Source organism: Ceratosolen solmsi, unplaced genomic scaffold (assembly GCF_000503995.2).
Source record: "Ceratosolen solmsi marchali unplaced genomic scaffold, CerSol_1.0 scaffold41, whole genome shotgun sequence".
In the NCBI taxonomy this organism is placed as follows: Eukaryota; Metazoa; Arthropoda; class Insecta; order Hymenoptera; family Agaonidae; genus Ceratosolen; species Ceratosolen solmsi.
In genome coordinates this window covers 3,253,107-3,275,795 of record NW_011948424.1, presented here as the reverse complement: position 1 = coordinate 3,275,795, position 22,689 = coordinate 3,253,107, and the positions used below count along the sequence as shown (strand labels likewise).

At 25.0% G+C, this 22,689-nt stretch overlaps 2 protein-coding genes across 3 annotated transcripts; both read left to right on the top strand.

Moving 5' to 3' along the window:
- Window positions 1-10,958: 10,958 nt before the first annotated feature.
- mRpS23 (mitochondrial ribosomal protein S23) lies at window positions 10,959-12,296 on the top strand. 2 transcript variants are annotated; one of them, XM_011499980.1, is made up of 4 exons: window positions 10,959-11,015; window positions 11,124-11,285; window positions 11,729-11,831; window positions 11,905-12,296. In XM_011499980.1, exons 1-4 carry the CDS (start codon window positions 10,972-10,974, stop codon window positions 12,256-12,258), a joined length of 663 nt encoding a protein of 220 aa, XP_011498282.1. In that variant the 5' UTR covers window positions 10,959-10,971; the 3' UTR covers window positions 12,259-12,296. The 2 variants fall into 2 exon arrangements, with proteins under 2 accessions (XP_011498282.1, XP_011498283.1); XM_011499981.1 differs by having other exon boundaries at window positions 10,963-11,015; window positions 11,105-11,285.
- A 3,949-nt stretch (window positions 12,297-16,245) lies between these two features.
- On the top strand, window positions 16,246-19,933 carry LOC105362516 (protein C10). Its single transcript, XM_011499979.1, has 4 exons — window positions 16,246-16,324; window positions 16,378-16,554; window positions 16,749-16,878; window positions 19,796-19,933. The coding sequence occupies exons 1-4, from the start codon at window positions 16,285-16,287 to the stop codon at window positions 19,800-19,802; spliced, it is 354 nt and encodes a 117-aa protein (XP_011498281.1). The 5' UTR covers window positions 16,246-16,284; the 3' UTR covers window positions 19,803-19,933.
- Window positions 19,934-22,689: the final 2,756 nt, after the last annotated feature.

Below are 22,689 nucleotides of genomic sequence, written 5' to 3'. Positions count from 1 at the left end.
ACGTCATTTTGTATTCCATCGGTTAATTTATGAATTTCTATATAAATAATGAGTAGAGTTGTTGGCCTCCTCCATTAATTTATGTGTAAAATAATTCGTCAGTGTCCTATTCAAGTGAATTTATACAAATGTTCCTCTATTCTATTGAAAACGATCAACAATTTTAATAAAATGACAATTCTCGCGCATAGATAAATATGTAGTAGCGCGACTAAAAAATTTGTTTGAAAATGTGTCTCAAATTTACCGAAATAATTATTTAAAAATACATCATAATCGATATTTATCCTTTGTTATTTTTAGTTTAAACGAATTAAAAGAGATTAAATATTAATCCGTATTAACGTCATCGAACATTAGCTTTGATTATCATATTGAACAACAGATTAGAACAAAGATCAGATTCCATTATTCATCTTCTCGAAAGCTTGATGGAACGTATGGGACTTGTTTAGACTTGTAATATCATTTTACAATTTTGTTAATGAATAATTGAGGAATAATCAGTAAAGTAATCTGTGGATCTATAGGAGTATGATTCTTATGCTGTCAAATAATTATCAATTATCGATAGTGCTCGCAAGAATGTAGTAAAAGCGCGAAAACTTTCATTAAACGGGTTTTATTAATAGAGTCGAAATGTTCCGACGTTGTAAATAAATAATTATTTCGATCTAATTTGCCTGAAAAGGCAATAGTAGAATTTTTCCGCCTCAATTAAAAATGCAATTTGCTTTCGAGGCAATCTCGGGTTTTGACAGAAAATGCCAACACAATAGATCGCAACGAGAGAATTGAAACATCGCAGTCATTGGATGAAGAGGAAAAATGTGAGTGGAAAAGAATGTAAAAGAGGGTCAGAAGAGCGCATATTTTCAAGTCCATCTCAGAGTAGAGTGGCTGGGGCGGATCAGCGTGGGATGTAAGGGAGGGAGTGGGGGGGATGGGGCGACGACGGGTGATACGAGGTGGAGGATGAGAACGTGGCGATAGGGGCGGGTGGGAGGTGTGTGTGTGCGTGCGTGCGTGCGTGAGAGAGAGAGAGAGAGAGAGAGAGAGAGAGAGAGAGAGAGAGAGAGAGAGAGAGAGAGAGAGAGAGAGAGAGAGAGAGAGAGAGAGAGAGAGAGAGAGAGAGAGAGAGAGAGAGAGAGAGAGAGAGAGTGAGAAGGAAAGCTGAGGGTAATTCGATAAGGACAGTGCGTGTGCTGAGATGAGGCGGGGAGCTCTTCTTTCTGCGGCGGAGGAGATTCGTATCGGATTCGCGAGCCCGCAAACAGGATACCTCGCTAAGTCCCTGATCAGACAATTTTGTATGGTTTAGCCGGCTGATTGTCTCCGCTCTTTTTTAGTCTTATTGCACTCAGGGCAAGATGTTAACGTGACTTTTTCTATCAGCGCAACAATGACTCGCCGCGTCTCAATATACGCATCGCTCTCTCCTCACTCACTCCTCTTCACGGGCTTCGGATGGAATGTCCTTTGGTTAGGCTCGGCGATAGCTGCGAGCCTTAATTTTTCAGTTATCATTTTTTATTACACGAACAATCATCGACATTTTTAATAGTGAATCTTTTCACTAATATTCCCTACGCAAACGAAATTCTTAGGGATACAAAAGAAACTCCAATTAATAAGGTTTTTATTATTTGTCAAACGTGATGGTTATGACATTACGTAATTTAAATATAAGATTTTTCGAAGGACGGTTATGCATTTGTAAATGTCCGGATGTGCACGGAAATTCTTTTATTGTCATTTTAGCAACTATTCAAACAAAATTATTTATTATCCTTTAAGTATATTGTGTATATGCGTTCATTATCAAGAATATCGTATTATCACGTGGAATTATGTCTTCAATTGTAAAATCCTCGTTTCAATCCATAAGGCACTCGATAATTTAAAAGCAATTGTAATTCAAATTTTAATATATAAATCCAGATCCATGAATGCATCTTTTATTTTTCATTTCACTCAAATTTGGGGCAACTTTTCGTCATTTGGAATAAATATTCCATTACGAACAATACTTTTTATCAATCTTATCATTAATTTTTTGTAATTTTTTTAAATAATATTTTTAGTATGAAATACTTTTAAATATATTAAAAGAAAAAGAAAAGAAAAAAAAAAGAAAAGAAGAGAGTATTGCATAGGCTTTCGATTTGTTCTCTTTAAACTCAAATAACAAATTCTTGTATGCTTAAACGTTAATCCGGTAAATCTCAACCTAATCTTAACAATCTGAAATTGTCAAATATATCATTTAATCTTCATGCATCATTTAAGCGAACTCACATTAAATTTTTATGCGTTTTAATCAAAATTTTTAATTTGATAATTACAAATAAGAGATTTTGCTTTTGATTGTTATAAAGGGCGTTGTTTGTTTTTAAATAATAACACTAATTATAAATCAAGGTACTATAAATTAAGATAATGTTTTTTAAATAATTTTTGTTCTTTTTTTTTTTTTTCTTTTTTTTTTTTTTTTATAAAATATACTACAAAATAAATCGCAGTCTATAATGAATTTATATCGAAAAGAAAATAATAATTGAGAGTTATATAAAAATACAAATTTTAAAAGATCTGAAAATATTACTTTTACAAACTATACTCTAATATATTTTATAATGTAAATCTAATGTTTATTATTATGAAAAACACTCTATATTATGCTCGAACGTTAGAAGTTTTTAACAATCTGAGTCTAATATATAAAATATATTTATGATTTATAATTTTTTTTTTTTTAATATTAATCGTTTCATAAATACTATTTATATAATTTTTTATGTATATATTTATTTATTTGTAATTCGATTGTTATGTATCACTCGCTATAATCATTATGTTCACTTTTAAATTCTTTAGCATTTTCTGAAATATATAATTATTAATAACAAAATGTTATTTCTAATAAGATTGAAACAAAAAAACAAACAAAAAAAAACAAAAAAAAAAACAAAACAAATTAGTATTGAAAAATTGTTTGTATTTCTCAAAAATAAAAAGTCGAAAATTATAAAGAAATTTAATTTCGTTTGATAAAAACATATTTAATTATTAATATTATTCAAAAAATATTCTTAGAGAAGGACTTATATTATTTAGACTTATTTTTATTATTAAATTGATATTTTATTATTATTACCTTCGGATGCATATTACCATATAATTATTGTCGAATTAGATCAACAATGGTTATTATTTTATATAACAAATTTATATTCTTGCATACAATATTGTTCGTCATACTGCTTACAAATGAACAAAGTATTAACCATTTACATAATAATAATAAAGTAATTGTATTAATAGGCATTAATGGTTTCAACTATTTCAATTAAAATATACTCGTCATTAATGTACAATATGAGATATATATTTATCACAATAATTAAAAGAATTTTGTGAAAATGTACGATCAATTTATAGATGATTTTTCCTAGCTAATGATATGAATTTCCTCTGATATTGTATGAAACTACACTGCTCGCAGCCATTCAGAGGAATGATGAATCCGTATATTATTAAACCAACTCGATCGTATGTTACTTTATGATACATTATGATAGAATATTATAAGCAATGTCGCTAGTTGTATATTTATGCGGTTGATTAGGTTATTTATAATGATGTTGAAAGCCGATGGAGCATTGAGTTTACACATTACGTAATAATATGCATTAAATTGGGTCATTAACATTGAGACATAAAGGATAAGATGAGGAAGAAGAACGAGAAAAAATGAGAGAGAAAAGTAGGGAAAAAAAAGTTAAAAATAATGCTATTATAATATCTGAAGAAAATAATTTGGAAGCATACTATTTTACTTTGTCTGCTAATTATTATTTATCCTTCGGTTTAATTTATATTTAATACCTATTGAATACCTATTTTATTAATTTTTTATGGGTTTTTCATTTGAATGGCATTAAAGGGTTGATTGTTATTTTATCATAGATGAAGATAAAAAAAAACTACTCATCCACTTTAAAATATAATTCTCAATTAACAAAACATCTATCGATTATCAATAACATTGTAAATTTAATTTTTGTAAGAAAATTTCTTTAAAAATGGGTAGAATGGCTTTATTTTTAGTAATACGTGTGTGTATTTTTTTTTTTTCATTTCCATTGGTTAATTCAACCTTGATATGATTGGATACAAATCGAAAGCTGTAAGAGTGTTAATTTCACATATAATTTCGAACAAAGAATAATTAACTATGCACACATGCAGACATATACGTAAATAGCCAATTACGGGTACGTATATCTGTACTAATATTCTCATATATATAATCGTAGGGAAAAAATATTTTTATGCCTTATAGTTAACGTAATTAGTTGTAATTAATTATTAGATTAACATTAAGAATTCAGTCGTAGTCTTTTTGATATAAATGCGTTAACAGATATTATTTTGTTTTTTTACTAAACTTTTTTAATGTTTATATTTACTCCAACAAAATGAAATCTAAGATTTAAATCAAATTACACGATTTATGAATCATAATTATATACATTATTACATTAAATTAAAATTAAAAACATGAATTACTATAAATGTTTCAATTAAATTTATATGAAAATTTAATTAAAAACATTATATCATTAGAATTATATTTATATATTATTAGAACGAAAATATTTTAAAATGTACGAAACAAAATTACTTGAATTTTATGCATCCAGAAAATAATGTTAGAAGAACTTTATATCTTATTTTAGATATTTCTTCAACAGTGTTGGACAAAATAATTGTTTAAACATTATTAAATTAAAAAAAGTTTAAATTGAATAATTACATGGATTATTTATTGAATAATGTTTTAATGATTTATATGATTCAATGAAAAACAGTAAAATTAGAATAATTGTAAGAGATTATACAAAAGTAAAGTTTTTTTAGCTAATGAATTGAAACTTTTGATTGTAGGTACTTGATTATCTGAATATTTTAAGAATAGAAAATTTAATAAAAATATTCAATAAGTAAAATAATTGTATTGGTCTTGTCTCTAACATTCATATATATATATATATATATATATATATATATGTAATATAACTTGATTACATTACCCGAATTTGTATTATTAAAATATAAGGAAAAAGTGACAGAGAATGAATGATATAAGAATTGTTCGTTATGTTATATAATCTTGTAATCATTAAGGAAGAAAGAGTGAAACGAAAGGGTCATAAAGTTACTCTTTTGTAAAAGCATCCACAAGATGAGAAATCTGTTAGCGGGATAGACTAAAGGAAAATTAAGTGAAATTACTTTATTGTTTACCGCTTGTTCGCGCCAACGAAACTTCAATTTTACGAAAAACCGTCCAGCCGTCATCTGATGCGTGGACCACCCGAAGCACGTAACGAAACGGCCCTTAACCGAGTTTGAGAGAGTCATAGAACAAATGGCGAAGAGTGCGAAGGAGAGAGATGGAGGGAAGGAGAGATTGGAACAAATACAAAGAGAAGAATATTTGTAGTCTGGCACATTGCTAGCGAGATGTAACAACGTATAAAATCTATAAGATGCATAAAAGAGGGCAACAAAGGAAAAATGCGTCATAATAGGCGCGTGCCTAATGCGGCTGAGTATCAGTCGATCCAAGTGTGCGTATGTGTGGAAATTCAGAAGGATAGAGAGATAGAGAGATAGAGAGAGATAGAATGAACGAACGAACGAACGAACGAACGAACGAACGAAATCCTCGTAAATTATCTGCTGTATTTATAGAGTCATATTTCTCTCTCTCTCTCTCTCACTCTCTCTCACTCTCTCTTTTCTCCCTCTCATTCGCTTTTCTGACGTCGCCGCCGCCGAATATACCCACGAATATTACCCACCGGACATTAATGATTTTATAGAGATGCTTTATGTTATACGGACACTGATCCGTAATTCGTGCTTGGGGATACAAAGAACATATACATGGGAAACGCCGATACGAAGTGTGGCTAAAGCATTTTGGGAGAGTTTGCCCAAACAATAGCAAAGGGCAACGAGAACATTGTAAGTCTGACTTAGTATTACCGAGACTTTTTTTAAAAGGAATGTCTTATGTGACTCTCATTTGGAAGGTTTAGGGTTCTTGGCTCACGAGCGCGCACATTCTCGCACATCGAGCTATTATACTTTCTGCATTCATATAGAAAAAGTTGGATTTTACAAAAATTTATATATCAGTGTGTTCTTTCCAATTTTCCCGCTCAACTTCATTCTCTTCTGTGCAATGTGGGAATTCATAATTTTCAATGTATAATATATTTATTTTATGTTAATAATATTTCAGTACCGTTGAATCTTTTCTTATGCCAATGACGATTGACTTAAAGTTTATCGTTTCGATTATAATAGACTGCGACTTTTGTTAAATAATCCATAAGAATTGTCCAATAGCACCAAGTAGTTCATTGAAAAGAGAAGCCATTTAAAGTAGGATGTTTTGGCAAAAAAGGAGACACAAGTAACATTAAAAGTGTGAATTGATCAGAGCTTATTTGAATTTATACAAAACTTTAAAAAATGTTTGACATTGTGTACGTATTCAACAAAATTAATGACAATACGAAGTAAAATTCGTAGATTCGAAATTCTCGACATTGACGCTTTTAATAACTAGATGCATTTATATTCTACTATTTTATAATCATATATTTATTATTAAATATGTCTTTATATAAATTAAAAGTAAGAAAATAATTAATTGTTAATTTCATGATATTCGTCTTAAAAGTTCGGCGAAGTCATTTGATTGATTTATTATGATCGATGATTTCATTAATTTTGTTAAAAGTTCTTCACTCATCGCAATTAAAAAAAGCTAACATAAGCACGAATATATGACTTCTTTCTTTTTTTTTTTTTTTTTTTTTTTTTTTTTTTTTTTTTTTTATAAACACGTACGTATAGACGTATACGCGTCTGCTTGCACGTGTGCATTAATAAAATAAGAAATAAGGAGTCATATTTTCGAAATACACACACGATGAATTAATGATCTATAATGAAGCGATCAAAGAATTGAAATAAACTAATTATCTTGCTATTATTGAAATTACTTAAAATCTGCCGCGCAGCTTCGTCAAAGCTATAAATAAAAAAAACGATTAAAAGCATATGGATACAATTATTTTTAAATGTAACTTTTAATTATTCGTTAGACCTAAGAACAATGTATCAAACACCTACAATAGTACAATAGTCGGAATTTGATAAAAACTGCACTTTCACGCTAACTATTAATATTTATTATACACTTAATTTTTATTATATACGTAACATTTGCGAGTTTGCAAAATTCTAATTGCTGATACAATTTTTAAGATAAATATGCAGCATTCGCATTGAATCGTTTAACGTTGTTTGCGGTTATTTTCAAAAAATCGACATTTATATTTAATTTAACATATGTAACAGTGATTAAAATTTCGAGGATTCTTAAACAACATATCTGATATATTAATAATTTAATGTGTAATTGTTAATTATTTTGGTAATTTCTCCTATAGTATTTCTCTTATAGTATAATTATTTGATATGATATGATGTTAGTTATCGTAAACATTTTTGCAAGAATTTTTATTTTGATTATAAGAATACTGACTGAGTTGAGAAAGATAACTTATTTTATAGTTTCATAATGGTATGATTAAACATGATTATATAAAAAATTTACTCGTAATAAGATAATATAGAATAATTTAGAATCCAATTAAGTTACTATTAAAAAAAGTTTCATTTTGAATTGAAAAGCCGATTAAAAATATATTTGTCATTTAAAAAAAAATTGCTGTAAAAATCAAAATAATATGACATTGCATATGCGTCATTAAGCTGAATATAATTTTTTAAATGATTTTAAATGATTGCAAAATAAGCCTGTCCGAATTTCTTCGATGTATGATGTGAACTTAATTTTATTAATAAAGCAAAAATTTCTAAATATATGTATTTTAGACAGAATATCATAATTGACCAAATGATGGATTATAATATTATTTATCATGAGTATTTGCATTACGTAGGTGATGATGTAGAAACAAGTAGAAACAAGCTATTCGAAATTTCTCTAAATTTAAATATCAAGATTTTGTTTACTTTGAGTTGTTTGAGTTGAGTTGTCAAGTTACATTGAGCTTTGTAACGCATTGAACTAAATTAAAAATCGATTTAAACCTTCGTTAAGGTATTTTCGTTTAATATAGTTGAATAGTACAAACATCATAATCATACCTATAAATTAAATCCTTATTAGCGTAAAAATATTAATTTTTTTTTAATTATAGAGAAATAACAATATTTTCATTACATTTTCACAATTATTCCTAATGAACATATCCATAGGATTTTATTACATTTTCTTAATTTAGCTCTTTAGTCCTTTGCTAATAAGATATCAGTTATTATTAAAATAAGCAGAAATTATAAATCAAATTATTTTAATATTGTTATTGTACATTTAACGAAACCTTACATACAAAAGTAAATATAAAAATATAATAATCATTAGAAATGATTTATTGATTGCGGTGAATGAAAAATTCATAAAAATAATTTCATAAGATTTATTTGAATTCGATGTTTTATTTAAAATAAAAAAAATATGTTGATATTGTTTGAAAACGTATATCTTGATGATAAAATATTTCTCGATGAGAATAAAGCATTTTATTTTACTAATTTTAGAATTTCCAATGTTTATTTATAAATATAATATTTTCATTTTAAAAACTTTATAAGGAATGAAAAATGTATACAATAGTCAGATAAGAATATAATTTAGGTTGCAAATTAATAAATATAATTAGTAGTAATAGTATGAAATAACTGGACCGTGGTAATTAATAATATAGATAATAAACATAATAAATACTGTTTTATCAGTATGTTCATAGTAAAATGAAAAATTGAAAATTAGCTAGATATTATAAATATATTGTACAAATAGATTTTCATAATTATAACTAAAAAATTATCTACGTTGCCTTTACGTAAGCATAAGTGTATATTGTTAATCTTCATTTTGCTTCCTACAGATGACTTGAAATAAATTCTTATGATAAATAATTAATTTTTTATATTAATAAACAATATATACTAGCTTTTGTACTTTTTTTAATGCTAAAAATGTAAAATCAGAAAATATAAAATTGAATTAATTATGCATTTCAATGCTTTAGCGCACTGTATTGGAGTCAATAAAAAAAAAAAAAAAAATTGTAAAAACAAACACTGTTCGTGAAACTAAATTATAACAATTTTTATGACACTTTTTATACTTAATATTTTTGGTAGTAGTGGTTTTGTTATATGTATGATTATAGGGGCGAATTCGTTGACTTATTAACTTAAGGTGCTTCTCGTGGCAATAACATCTTGGAAATTTACGTATATTTTAATGGAGAAGTAGCTCGGAGCTTGAGGTACATACATTTTCCGCAATCGACTGAAAATAGAACTGAAGAGACTCTTATAGGGAGCTAGCTACAATGACAAGAGTTTACCAGGGAGTTTCCATATAACAATTACTACCGATTAATCATTGAATGAAAAATATTGTTTATTAGGTATATACACGTTATAACAATAAGTTACAATCTAATTTAATCTCATTATTAATTTGATATGGGATCATCGAGCCTTACAATCACATCATAATTAATTATTAAAAATTACTAACTTATAATGAATTATGAAAACTGATAAATAATGACTATTTTTCTTTTCAACGCCTCGCGAGTAATTGCATATTACAAAAATTTACTTTTTAAAATATATTATATGATCGTTTTAATAAAAATACCTCTACGAAAATACTCCGTTTGCTTAAGTTCGACATTTTCAAGCTTATTGAAAAATATTTTTAGAAAAAAAATTTCCTCGTATTTACGATTATTTGTTTATTAATTGATTATCATGAGATTCAATTTTTTATATTCACATTGGTTTCACCAAAAATATTTACGATATTTATATTTCTTATATATATATATATATATATATATATATATATATTATTAACACTGCTTTAAATTTATTTTACAATATATCAAATGATGAATTGATAAATGTTCAAATGCTGTTTATGCGCTTATTTATATTTCGTGCCAAATTATGAATTTGGAATTACGTAGAGGCAGTCTGACTATTCCATGATACCGTCGATCTCTTTTTCCAACTTCATAAGCCGTTCGAAGGAAATAAGCTTAAGAAGATGATTTAAGAATTGCTAAACGCATTGATCATTTATATATCTTATACGAAGAACGTTTATTGTCGAAATTCATATCGTGTATACGTTATTTGACTTTTTATACACCAGATTTGCTTCAAAAACTCGCGGACATGGGACAACCAATGGATAGAATAGAATTTTTGCGCAGAATCGAAAATTCAACAGGAGATAATATTAATGAGATATATATTACAAAATGAATAGTTTTTATTTGTGTCGTAATAATTATTAACAATACAATTACTTACTTTTAGTTTATTTCTAATAACGAGGTGGGAGTGAAAGGCGGTTGTTGTTGTTGTTGTTGTTGTTTTTTTTTTTTTTTTTCATATACTTTTTCTACATGTGTTTATCATATAAATGACATAACCTCGTTATCTGTTTGTCAATATTTTATAGAATATTCAAGGAACAATCATCATTAAAATTAGTATTGTAAGCTATTCTCAGTATAAAGAATCGACGTTACCAGATAATTGTTTTATATTCAGTTGTTTGTAGTTAATTTAAATGTCGTATGAAAAATTTGTAAATACCATACAGGTAGAAAATTGAGAAATATATTAAAATAACGACGGTCAGATTCACACGAAATTCAAAATTAAATAATTGAATTACTATTACAATAAATGATTTAAATCTTATTAAATTAATACGTGAAATAATACATAAATATATCATATAAATTAAGTACAAAAAGAGGATAAAAAATGGCTCAGTCTAGATTAGAAAAAATAGGCACAATATACACAAGGTAAGATAAATTTTAATTCAATACATATTGCTAATAATATAAATCTTAATCTTTTCGAAATTTTTATTTTAAGTAATCAGTACTTTTAGTCATTTATTTCATTTTAAGGATGAAAATATTGCTGGATAATGGTGCCGTGCCATTAAACGAAAGACCGATATGGATGGATGTATACGAAGCTTTCCCACCAAAGTACGAACCACGTTATGACAGACCAGTCCTAAAGGATACCATAAAACCGATATTTTATAAAGAAGACAAAATCAGAGCGTAAGATTTACAATAAACAACAATACGTTACAAAGTTTCGATTCATTTGCATTACCGTTAATATTGTTTTACAATATGTGACTGAAATATTAATACGACTAGTATTGTAATAAAGTATTAATTAAAAATGGAATAAATTAAATTACAAGACAGTAAACATTAATATATACATGTATATTATAAAACTATATATTAATGGAGGAAAAAATAATCGAAAATAATGTTTTAAATATGTTTGATAATAGCTGTAATTTTTTATTGTTAATTGTTGAAAGTAGTTTTGGTAAATAGTAGTTTGCTTCTTATAATTTAGTTTTCTCAGAAAGTCTGAAATTAATGAAAAAAATTAATCATAAGCACTATTCGGTTTTCATCCGACTCAAGTATTCAAAATTATTTCAATTAATTTTTTTTTCCATCGTATATCATAATTATATTTGCAGGAGATTTCATCAGGATTATGCTAATTTTTTGCAATTTAATATGATTAGCAATGAAGAGCCAAAGTCGCGATTGTTCTTTGAAATTTATAAAGAGTTAGAAAAGGTATATTAAAGGTCATAATAGAGTTTAAATAACGTACCAATGAATACAATATTAATTTTGGTTGCATTTGTAGGATGGTATTCCTGAAAATGATTTATACGACAAGGCAGTTAAACAATTTTTTGAGCGTTGCCAATTAGATAGAACGTCTGATTTATTAATTATGAATACTCAGAAGAAAAATTTGTATGCGGCTAAACCCGATGAATCGATAAATAGAGATACTTTGTCATCAAAAGAGGATGTCAATATAGCATCAAAACGTGATACAGTATTATTAAAAAAAGATGATGTTGTATATAAGCCAATTAGATTAAATATAAAAGCATTGCTCGAAAACAATGAAATTAATAATAAACTTGAAGATACCGAGAATACTAATAGCAAACCTGAAGAAAAACAAAATAGTGATATGAAATGTGATTAAATATTACCTTATATAGTCTTAGCTTTAAATAAGTTGTAATAAAATAATTCTAAATTGATATATAATTATAATTTTTTTTTCTTTATTTCAATGAATTATGACTTATAATGATAATTAACACTTACGCTTCCTATGCGATAATTAAGATATAAAAATAAAGCCAACCAATTGGTAGGTTGTTTTGTTTTTTTTTTCTTTTTTCTTGAAATATAATAATTTATCAGTTTGTAATTTTTTGAATCTATTAGTATATTTGAAACTAAATACATTGACAATAATATTAATGAGTAATTAATTAAAAAATATTGAAAAATTATTCTTCTCACTCTCTCTCTCTCTCTCTCTCTCTCTCTCTCTCTCTCTCTCTCTCTCGCTCTTCACAAGTATATTTTGAAATCTAATATAAACAAAAAAAAGTATTGAAAAGGAAAGATTAATTGTTAAAATTAAATAATAGAAAGTATATAACAGTACATATTATGTATTTACTAAAATTATATGTAATAATGTATAATATATACATTAATAGAAGTTTTAAAGTGAATAAAAGAATTTTTTAATCAAAATATGCATTAAACATAAAAAGTAGATCGTATTGAAACTGTAGATTTTTTGTATAAAAAATGTTAGTTTGGATATATAGGATTGGAAATATTGATATATAGATCAAATCCAAGTTAATCAAATGCAAGCAGCAAAAGGTACAAAATATCAAAATATATCATATTTTCAGCTCAATTTTTCATTACTTTCATTCCAATACTTAAAACATATTAATTTAGTTGAATTGTCTGAGTTGTTTACTTTATGTAATGAGTTGTTTTTTTTTTTTGTTTTTGATACTAAACCAATTCATTAAAACAATACTGATACCTCAAATAATTCAGTTTGAAAGAATATCTAATGCAAAGCGAGAATTACATTTGTTACTCCTCATCGGAAGCACAAGTAAGGCGATAACTTTTGAAAGTAATCCTATGATGTACGGATATGAGATATGAGATATTTCTTATAAATTATAATGATTACGATACGACTTCGATATCGAAGTATCGACATCCACCTTTTTATTGCTTTTGTTTTTGTTTCTTTTTCTTTTTTTTTTTAATTTTCTTTCGCTAAACGTTAGACATGTCGTATTAGAAAAATATTAGACTGATGAATGATATTCAATTAAAGAAAATTTTTGAACCTTATTATAATGAATTTATGTCACATCCAATACATGGATTATAAATATTATTGACAATAATAATGAATATTCTTTCTTCGGAATGTGTATTACTAGAGTATTTACTTTGGCTTCGAATTAGATGTGACATTTTTCCTTCACAATTGCTTTCTTATAACGATACGTTAGAAGATTACGTAAATTAATGATTATAATTTCTCAGGCAGATAAAAAATTATGATCGTGCATTTGAAAGAAAGCATACGCTATACATATACTCGCACAACATTAAATGAGACAACTTTCTTCGTCTTTCTTTACAGCTTTACAGTAAGGTAACGATGGTGTCCTTGATTAGATAACGACCTTATAAGCTTTCAATGCACAAGCATTGTATCATAAAAGTATTAAATTTATCACAAATGAATGAACTGTGAACCCCATTAGAATTTCAACAGTACGTATAGATTATTATTAAATTATATAATTGAAATTAGGCAAAATAAAGCTGTTCGTTAAATGCTTGTTTGAAGTTGTTATAAAATTAGTATTAGAAATGTTAATTGGTTCAATCGGAAGTGAATTTGAAATTAAAATGCGGATGAATATTTCAATAAGAAGGGAGAAAGTACAAAATCTCGTGTAACTTCATTATTCTAACATTAATAAACTGTTATAGTATAAAATAAACAATTAAAAAAAAAAAAAAAAATCTAAAATAAATTTGTATTAAAATATCGATCTTCGTTCGATTAATCTTCATCGATTCATTTGAAATTTTTTACTCTATCGAGGTCCCTAAAATTGTATAACAATTGCAATAAAATATAATAAATTCTGTAATAATTTGAAATCGTGAGTTTATTATATAATATATAACAAAAAATATGAAAAAAAAAAAATAAGGTTCTCTATATAGAAATCATAATAATAATAATAATAATAATAACAATAACAACAACAACAAGAAGAAGAATAAGAGTTATAGTGTTTGATTTTAGATAATTCATATGAAATCACTAACAAACTGTGAGGATTACTCAAAGGCAGACAATTTTTAAATATTGAGCTTTAAAATAAATTTAATAAACATTTATTTGAATACGCGATAACGTAAACAATGGCAATTAGAATAAGTTAATAAATAAAGTTCTAATATACAAGTTTTATCTTACTCGTAAGGTATTTAAAAATAGATAGTTAAGTCAACATAATTAAATAACAATTAACAATAGATCTCAATGCATCAGGACTAACAGAACTCAAATATTAAATACATTTATTAATGAATTAATGGACACAGTGAATAGTAAAAATTAGAAAAATTAAAAATATCTAAAGTTATAATTAAAATTACCATAATTATTATTGATTGTTATTGAATTCCATATGCAATTATTATTATTGAATTTGTAAATTATTATTGATATACTTAGGTTCTCAACGTAATATAATCTTTAATCGAAAAGTTTCAGAATTTAAATAATTTTCTATTATTAATTAGTGCATTATTTATAAATAATTAAAATGATAGATTTTATTAATTACAGAACTGAAATAATACTGTTCCAATTACAAATTGCATTTGTAAAAAAAGAATAAATTATTTCTCAACATTTAGACATTATAAGGCACTAATAAATTTTTAATCGATTATTCTAGTTAATAAAACTTTATTCGATTAAATGTTGTATTCTTTCTTTTTGTTAAATAATGATGAAATTTTTTTAATATTGTTGCTAATGATCTTTCGTAATAATCGTTCAAATCTGAAAAGGCTTTCAAATTTTCTTATTTATGCGACATTAGATATTTAATTATAGCTATAAAATTTGTGAATTATGATTTATCAGAATTTATTGTTTCATGAAAACTTTTTGTTTTTTTTTTGTTCTTTTTTTGTTTTTTTTTTTTGCATTTTTCTTTCCATTTTCCGTAATACATAATTCTGTAATAAATATGATTTTTAATATTTTTTAGAGTCCATCGATAAATTATATGGAATGGGATTATTTGTTTCAGAATTAAAAAAAAAAATTTCGTTTAATTTTTATAATTATCCATTATCGTAAAAATATTATAAATGACGTTTAATTCGTATTTCCTAAAATATTATATTTTTATTTTAGATAGATTATAGATTCTATTCTATTTCGTATATTATTTATAAATTTTTGACAATAATCAAAGCCTGAAATTTTATCAGTAATATTATCTTATCGACGTTTCTTCATAATTATGATTTTTATTACATATAATTAGATTGTAATTATGTAATATCTATACTTTGTAGTGGATCACGTTAATTATTAATGCAATTTAGTGAGTCAATAAATAATCAATATATACAGTAAATATAAAACTGCATCGCTTATTTTGGCTTTTGGAATATAAATTTCTGTCTTCGCTTGCGGCTATTTTACGGTACACAAAACATTTCATATATTTAAACGCAATTAAGTGTTTATAATTTTGTTACTTCTACTTTTAAGAAAATAATGACAATATATATATATATATATATATATATATATATATATATATGAAGTAGTATCGATAAATAGTAGGCTTTATTTCTATTTTTCATAATTAATTATTACTAACTGTTAACTTCTTCATGAAAAAGAGAATAACGTAAAGGTTAAATTCAATGTAGATTTATGTATAGGTTATATTCTGACAGATATTTTTATTTGTTTACTGCACATACAGCAAATTTGTTTTATGTTTTGATGGTTATATTATTAAAAGTATCTAAGTTTAATGAAAAAATGAAGTAGTAGAATATATCAAAATAACATTTAAATTTGATTTTGTTAAATTAACTACAAGTTAATCGATTTTTATTGATCACAATGACATCTTCGTCAAATTTTACGACTGAAACAGCAAAAGGTAATTAACGAATAAATATAATTGTTGTGTATAATTCATTATATCAATTACAGTTGCATTGGCGGATGTTTTAACTGCCTTAGAAGCTCCTGAAAATGTACAAAAACTTGCTACTGCTAAAGAAAATTCTGGCAACGAAGTACTGAAAACAATGCAATTTGTTTTCCCAGCCGTAATGCAAATACAAAATGAAGTTATAAAAAAATATGGTTTTTCTGAGGGGAGGGAAGGTATTTTTTATTTCTCAAATTAAAAGATATTGTTTTATAAAAATTTTTTTCAACATATATTTTTATATTATTTACTATTATTGTATTTACATTATTAGATTGTGAATTCAATCTTTTTATATTTTAGATTTTTCATAATATAATTCAAGCAAAGGCATAAAACATATAAACTCTATAAAATAATATATTTTCAGGCGCTGTACAATTTGCACAGCTGATTAGGTCTTTAGAAAAAGAAGATATCGAAGTAGCAAAATTACATGCACAAGTGCGCTCTTATTTTCTTCCAAGTACACCGGTTAATTCTTCGACCGATACATCTATGTAAAGTTAATTATATGCTTTCACATTATATGGAAGAATTTGACTTTTAATATAATTTTTTTATTTCATTCAAATAATTGACAATGTGAATAAAAATTCAATAGATTAATGAATTTATACATCTCAAGAGTTCAGTTTTAATTGTCAATAGGAATTCTATAGCTATAGCTATATATACTAATAAGTACTAATTATTAAACTTTAAAATTGCAGATATATTAGTAGAGATTGTAAAGTATAAATTAATTATACGTAGAGGTAGATGTAAAGAAAAACATAAATATAAGTGTAGAATAAAATAAATCAAATCCATATATTGGATAAATATTGAATGCTATACTTTTTAAATATAATTTGAAACTTAAAATGAAGATTATTTTTATAATTATAAGCAAGTAATTGCAAAGGATAAGACTTAAAAATTGACATAATATCAATAGCATTTAAAATAAATTTTTTTTTTTTTTTTTTTTTTTTAACGCAATTATATTTATATTTAAATGAAATGAGAATTAAAAGAAATATATTCAATTTATTTATTTAGACACTATGTGGAATTTTTATTTAAAAAATCGAATTAGCAATGGTTTCACAGCAAAAATCCTGTTTTTGGATATAATTATCTTATTTGACTTTCATATTGAAAATAAAAAATTCAAAATATCACTTCAAAATTAATATACAAGTATTTTAATTCAGAATTTTTTAAATTAACTTCTATTCTAAGAATGAATTCAATGTTAAATAACTCATAGTATGGCAACCATTTATAATTGAAAAACGTATTTTGTCTACTATTTGCAAATTAATAATTGACATTGTTTTCTAATGTAAGCTTATTATAGTTCTTATTTTATAAAAGATTATAAAACGTATTTTAATTATCATATCAATGTTTATTATTGAGCAAGGGCTTATATTAGAATTTCATACATATTTAATATAGTTGTATTTGCTTTTGTACTATTTATAAACATTTTTACAATTCACGTTTGCATTTTTGTTAATTATTTTATGAACTTGTTAACTTAATTTATAATTATATATGTTCATAAAAAATTTTATTATGTTTTAGTATTACAAAATTTTAAACAAAATATCTTTATCTTTTAAGTATAAAAGTAATTTACAATTATTACCAATACAAATGATCATTCATAGCGTAACTTTGGTGAATTTCAAATTAATGTTTTAGAAAACAATATATATATATATATATATATATATATATATTAAATGTAAATACATGTATGTTGTACTTAGAAAAATGTATACATCACTTAAGTCGTGCCGACTCAATTATGGCAGTAATTTTTTCACCATTGAATAATTTTTAATAATTTAATATTTGTATGAAAAATATATAAAAATATTATTTGATGTAATTGCTAAGCACTACAGTTAAGTTTACTTAAGTTTAAGTTTTTATAATTTTATAGAATACACAGTATCCATTAGATTTTCTTTTTTCTGCTCTTTGCAATGCATGTATGTTTTAATTTCAAATAAAATAAACTTTGTATTGAAAAAGAATGTTATATTATTTTTCTAAAATAAAACAAACTTAAGCGCTATGATTACTATTAAAGGATTTAGCCAGTTTAAGCAATGGAACATATAAATTTGATTTTATTTGATATAAATTTGAATTACATAAGATAGTTATTAACTCATTTTTTTTAAGCTTTTTTAAATATAAATATAAATATAAATATTTAAATGAGGATAAAAGAAAAATTAAATACTTATTATAGCAATAGATTTAAATTTTTTTTTTTTACATTTAATATTAGTAATATCATATTTCATAGCAGTAGTCATAATAATAATAATAATAATAATAATAATAATAGTAGTAGTAGTAGTAGTAGTAGTAGTAAATATACGTGTGTATGACGTATGATTAACTAAAGTTTATAATTTATTATTTTCTTTAAACCAAAAAGCAATTATAATATATTTTCTATCTATTACTAAGAATAATGGAAAGTATAATTAGCAGAGCATAAAGAGTCATCGCTTTATATCAGAAATATATCATGTAAAAATAAAACCGAACCAAAGATTTAATTTAACAATGATTTTTAAAAAAAATAACTTACTTTCGTTTCTTTAAAGAACAATTAGTTATTAAAACATTTTGATTTTGTAATATCAAATAAATTGTTATAATAATAAAAATTTTATCGAAAGTAGAAGTATGAAGTATGTTTGTTATAAATATTCTACTATATAAAAAAACCCATTGCAAATGGGTTTGAGACAATAGTTGTCTTATAGCACCTATTTTTTAATTTTTCTATGCTCATTGAAAACGGATGGAAAATTAATAAACAAAACAAAAAAAAAAAAAAAAAAAAAACAAAATTTTCAAAGTGCTTGTTGTTGTTTTTGTAATACAGTAAAAAATATACAGGCAATTATGTTCTTACCAATTATTTAAGGCTAAAGAACTACTATAAAATTTATTTAAATGCTTCTTTCCTTCAATGCATTCTTTCACTCGTCGTGAACTTTTATAAAAATATATATATATGAACGTATGCTTCAAATTCTGTTTCCTTTTGAAAATCAATTTTTTTCAGTCGTATCTCATTATAATTCCAATAAACACATTCGTTTATTTTAAAAGATATTGAACATATGCTAAATATTTATATTCCAATGCAATAAATATAAGTTTTATGTATTATATTAATTTTAATACAGAGTTAATTTTTTCCTTCGTGCGATTAAAGTAAATTTTAGAAATTAAAGCTGGGTTAATTCGAATGAATTGCCTGATAAAAATTATGTACTTTATAATTTTTGAAAATTAATACTACATTCATTCGCTAACTAATGCGTAATTAATTACTTTACCCTGATATTAATGAAGTTGATAAAATAACGAAGGCACTCCTATCTATACTTACAGAGTTTAAATCAACTGGGTTAAATATATCCTTCATGTTGGCACCAATAAAGATGTTCTCTACACAAATAAAAGGATAAAGGATATTTCTAGTGTACATCCACTAGAAATATGTTATATTTGATTTTAAATATAATAAAGTCAAGGCAAGTTTCATTGATCATATTTTTGTATTAGAGAATGTTATGACTAATAATAAAGCAATAAGAGATGATAAATAATGTGTATATGTTACCCCATATTTGTTGCTTATATGTATAAAAATTAAATTCCGATAAAACAGTGTAGTAGTTATTTAAAAATTTGGGTAATCCTTAATTTAGAGAATAAATAATAGAGTAACAAATTATGATTAAACATGTCAAACAAGTTCGCTTATCACTTTCAATTCAATCTGTTTGAGAGAATATTATCATTAAACATTCACTATTATTAAAAGGCTAATGAAAAGATTATCTTATAATCTTCGCGAGTTTATAGGGAAGCCAAGTATTTGTAGAAAAATAAAATAAGTAATTTTTAGTCTATTATTTATGAGTATTTAAAATTTGGTTTTAAAGTAAAGGAACAATATTTGTTTGAAAAGACGTAGCTTTTAGATCAATTGGAATTTATAATACGAATATGTAAATAAATGTAATTTAAAACATATAGAGTAGATCAGATGGTTTAAATAAATATCTTACAGTTAATCTTTAATTTGATGAACTACGCATCTGTTAGAAGACATTCAAAAACTATTATTTTAGCAATAAAGTAACTATTATAGATAAAAGATAATAAGAAAAGGAAAATGCGCGAGTTCGTTTAAAGTTATTAACATATCATCATTTATAATATTGATACAATCGTAAATGTTAATTTACGATAATTTTTGCTGAAATTTATAGCTCCATACATTATAAAAAGATAGATTATATATGTGATAGATTACAGTCATTACGGTACGGATAATTTTCAAATGATTCATCTTCCGTATGAAAAGTAGTACCTAACTGCATTAGCGGGTATACGGACAATCGATCTAAATCACATGACTAATACAAGAAGTTGACGTGTCTAAAGATTTTGGGAAAAATTATTTTCAACTAGATGTTAACATAAGCGAAGATATACTTTACATGCATAAATAAAGAATGAGTAAAATTAATTCGGCACTATACATAAATGGTATAGAGTTGTAATTCTCTTGTTCATATTCTGATAAGGGGTTAATTAGTATTGGGATGATCGAACTGTAAGCATAAACGTGTACAGTTTGGGATGATTCAGAGATATAATTTTCGGTTATGCAACCAGTTGAAAATGGGATATTGGCATTGATTTTAGTTTCAAAAGCTATTGATAAGGCATTGACAAGAAATGATAGATATGAAAACAACGGTTTATATATTAGTAGATTGACAAGAGGCAATTGATACATGCATCAAGCATTTTATAAACTAACGCTCGGTTTATATTAATAAAATTCGTTTTCACGATTATCGTATTTATAATTTTCGTAATATCAAATAACAACAAGTAACTGTAATTTGATATCTTGGATTAAAAGCATAAGTAGTTCATTCAAATCAATTACCCAGATTTTAAAATGACTAATTTATATTATGTCAGCTATAAATTTCATATTTGTTTAATATTAAAACAATTACATAAAAGTTCTTTAACTTTTTATGCACGATATAGTTACTAACTAATTTATAAAAAAAAAAAAAAGAAAAAAGAAAAAAGAAGCAGTTTCAAATATAATATGTTTAAGAGCGCTTCCACGATGTTCCTTTAATTACTTTATACATAAAGGTAATAATATTTAATAATAGAATAAAATATAATAATAATTTATATGATAAAAATTAGTAAATAAAGGACGTTTCATCATTATTATTTACATTTTTCGTCAAATGCTGTGTTGTGACCTGTAAAGTTAATAGTTAATCAGAACGAGTACACAATAGACTGACAAATTTAATTTTTAAATCTCGTGTCTTGGCAGATGTCAATGTCATTTTGATATAAGAAAAAATACAATTCTATTCAAAGTTTTCACTATTGTCTCTAAAAATGACCCATCACCAATATTTTAAAACAATATTACATTATTGCACCGTGGACAAAGGAAAACACGTTTCCTACACATTAAATAAAAGTAAAAATATGACCATGTCGTTCCAACTTTTAATTAATATCAAATCAAATATTTATAGGCTGCTCTTTCTGTCATTTTACTAAAAAAAATCATGTACATACGTATTGAAAAAAAAAAAAAAAAAATATATATATATCTTGCTTCTGGGATGGAGTCTATCTTTAAGGCTGAGTTAAAGAAACCACGAAAATTTCTAAAGCTCACTTATCAAAGAGTCTTTATATATTCACTTGAAAACGGAATCTTGTTTAATATAATAAAGTAGAGCGCACGCTTTCACATGCCTTCATTTCTATCTTTTATTACCAAACATGAAATGCATCTCTTTACATCTGTCTTTATCATTATCATTTCATTATTGATTCCATTCTCTTTTAATGATAGGATATTATACATATATACACATACACGTGCATATCCTCATTTATACATATGTACATGCATGCATATACATGTGTATGCATATATACATTTAATAATATTTAATAATATTTAATAATATTTAATAATATTTAATAATAATAATAATAATAATAATAATAATAGCTCTACAAAAAGAAAGTATCTCCTCAATATCCGGCGTTCTTTACTTCTTTACTCTGATACTCGAAAAATATGCTATACATATATGAAAAAGGATGAAGTATAAAATCTATTTTTCATCATACGGATCTCAAAACGTTCGAAGATAAAATACAAATTGATTTTCAATTTCTCACGCGCTTTTCAACTCTTTCGTAATCTCTCGGTT

What these genes read in the sequence shown, in the direction of transcription:
- LOC105362516 (XM_011499979.1), top strand. Translation starts at nt 16,285, where the DNA reads ATGACATCTTCGTCAAATTTTACGACTGAAACAGCAAAAG. An exon ending in TACGACTGAAACAGCAAAAG is followed by an intron (nt 16,325 to 16,377) that starts GTAATTAACGAA and finishes TATCAATTACAG; the next exon opens with TTGCATTGGCGGATGTTTTA. An exon ending in TTTTTCTGAGGGGAGGGAAG is followed by an intron (nt 16,555 to 16,748) that starts GTATTTTTTATT and finishes ATATATTTTCAG; the next exon opens with GCGCTGTACAATTTGCACAG.
- mRpS23 (XM_011499980.1), top strand. Translation starts at nt 10,972, where the DNA reads ATGGCTCAGTCTAGATTAGAAAAAATAGGCACAATATACACAAG. An exon ending in AAAGAAGACAAAATCAGAGC is followed by an intron (nt 11,286 to 11,728) that starts GTAAGATTTACA and finishes TTATATTTGCAG; the next exon opens with GAGATTTCATCAGGATTATG. An exon ending in TTTATAAAGAGTTAGAAAAG is followed by an intron (nt 11,832 to 11,904) that starts GTATATTAAAGG and finishes TTGCATTTGTAG; the next exon opens with GATGGTATTCCTGAAAATGA.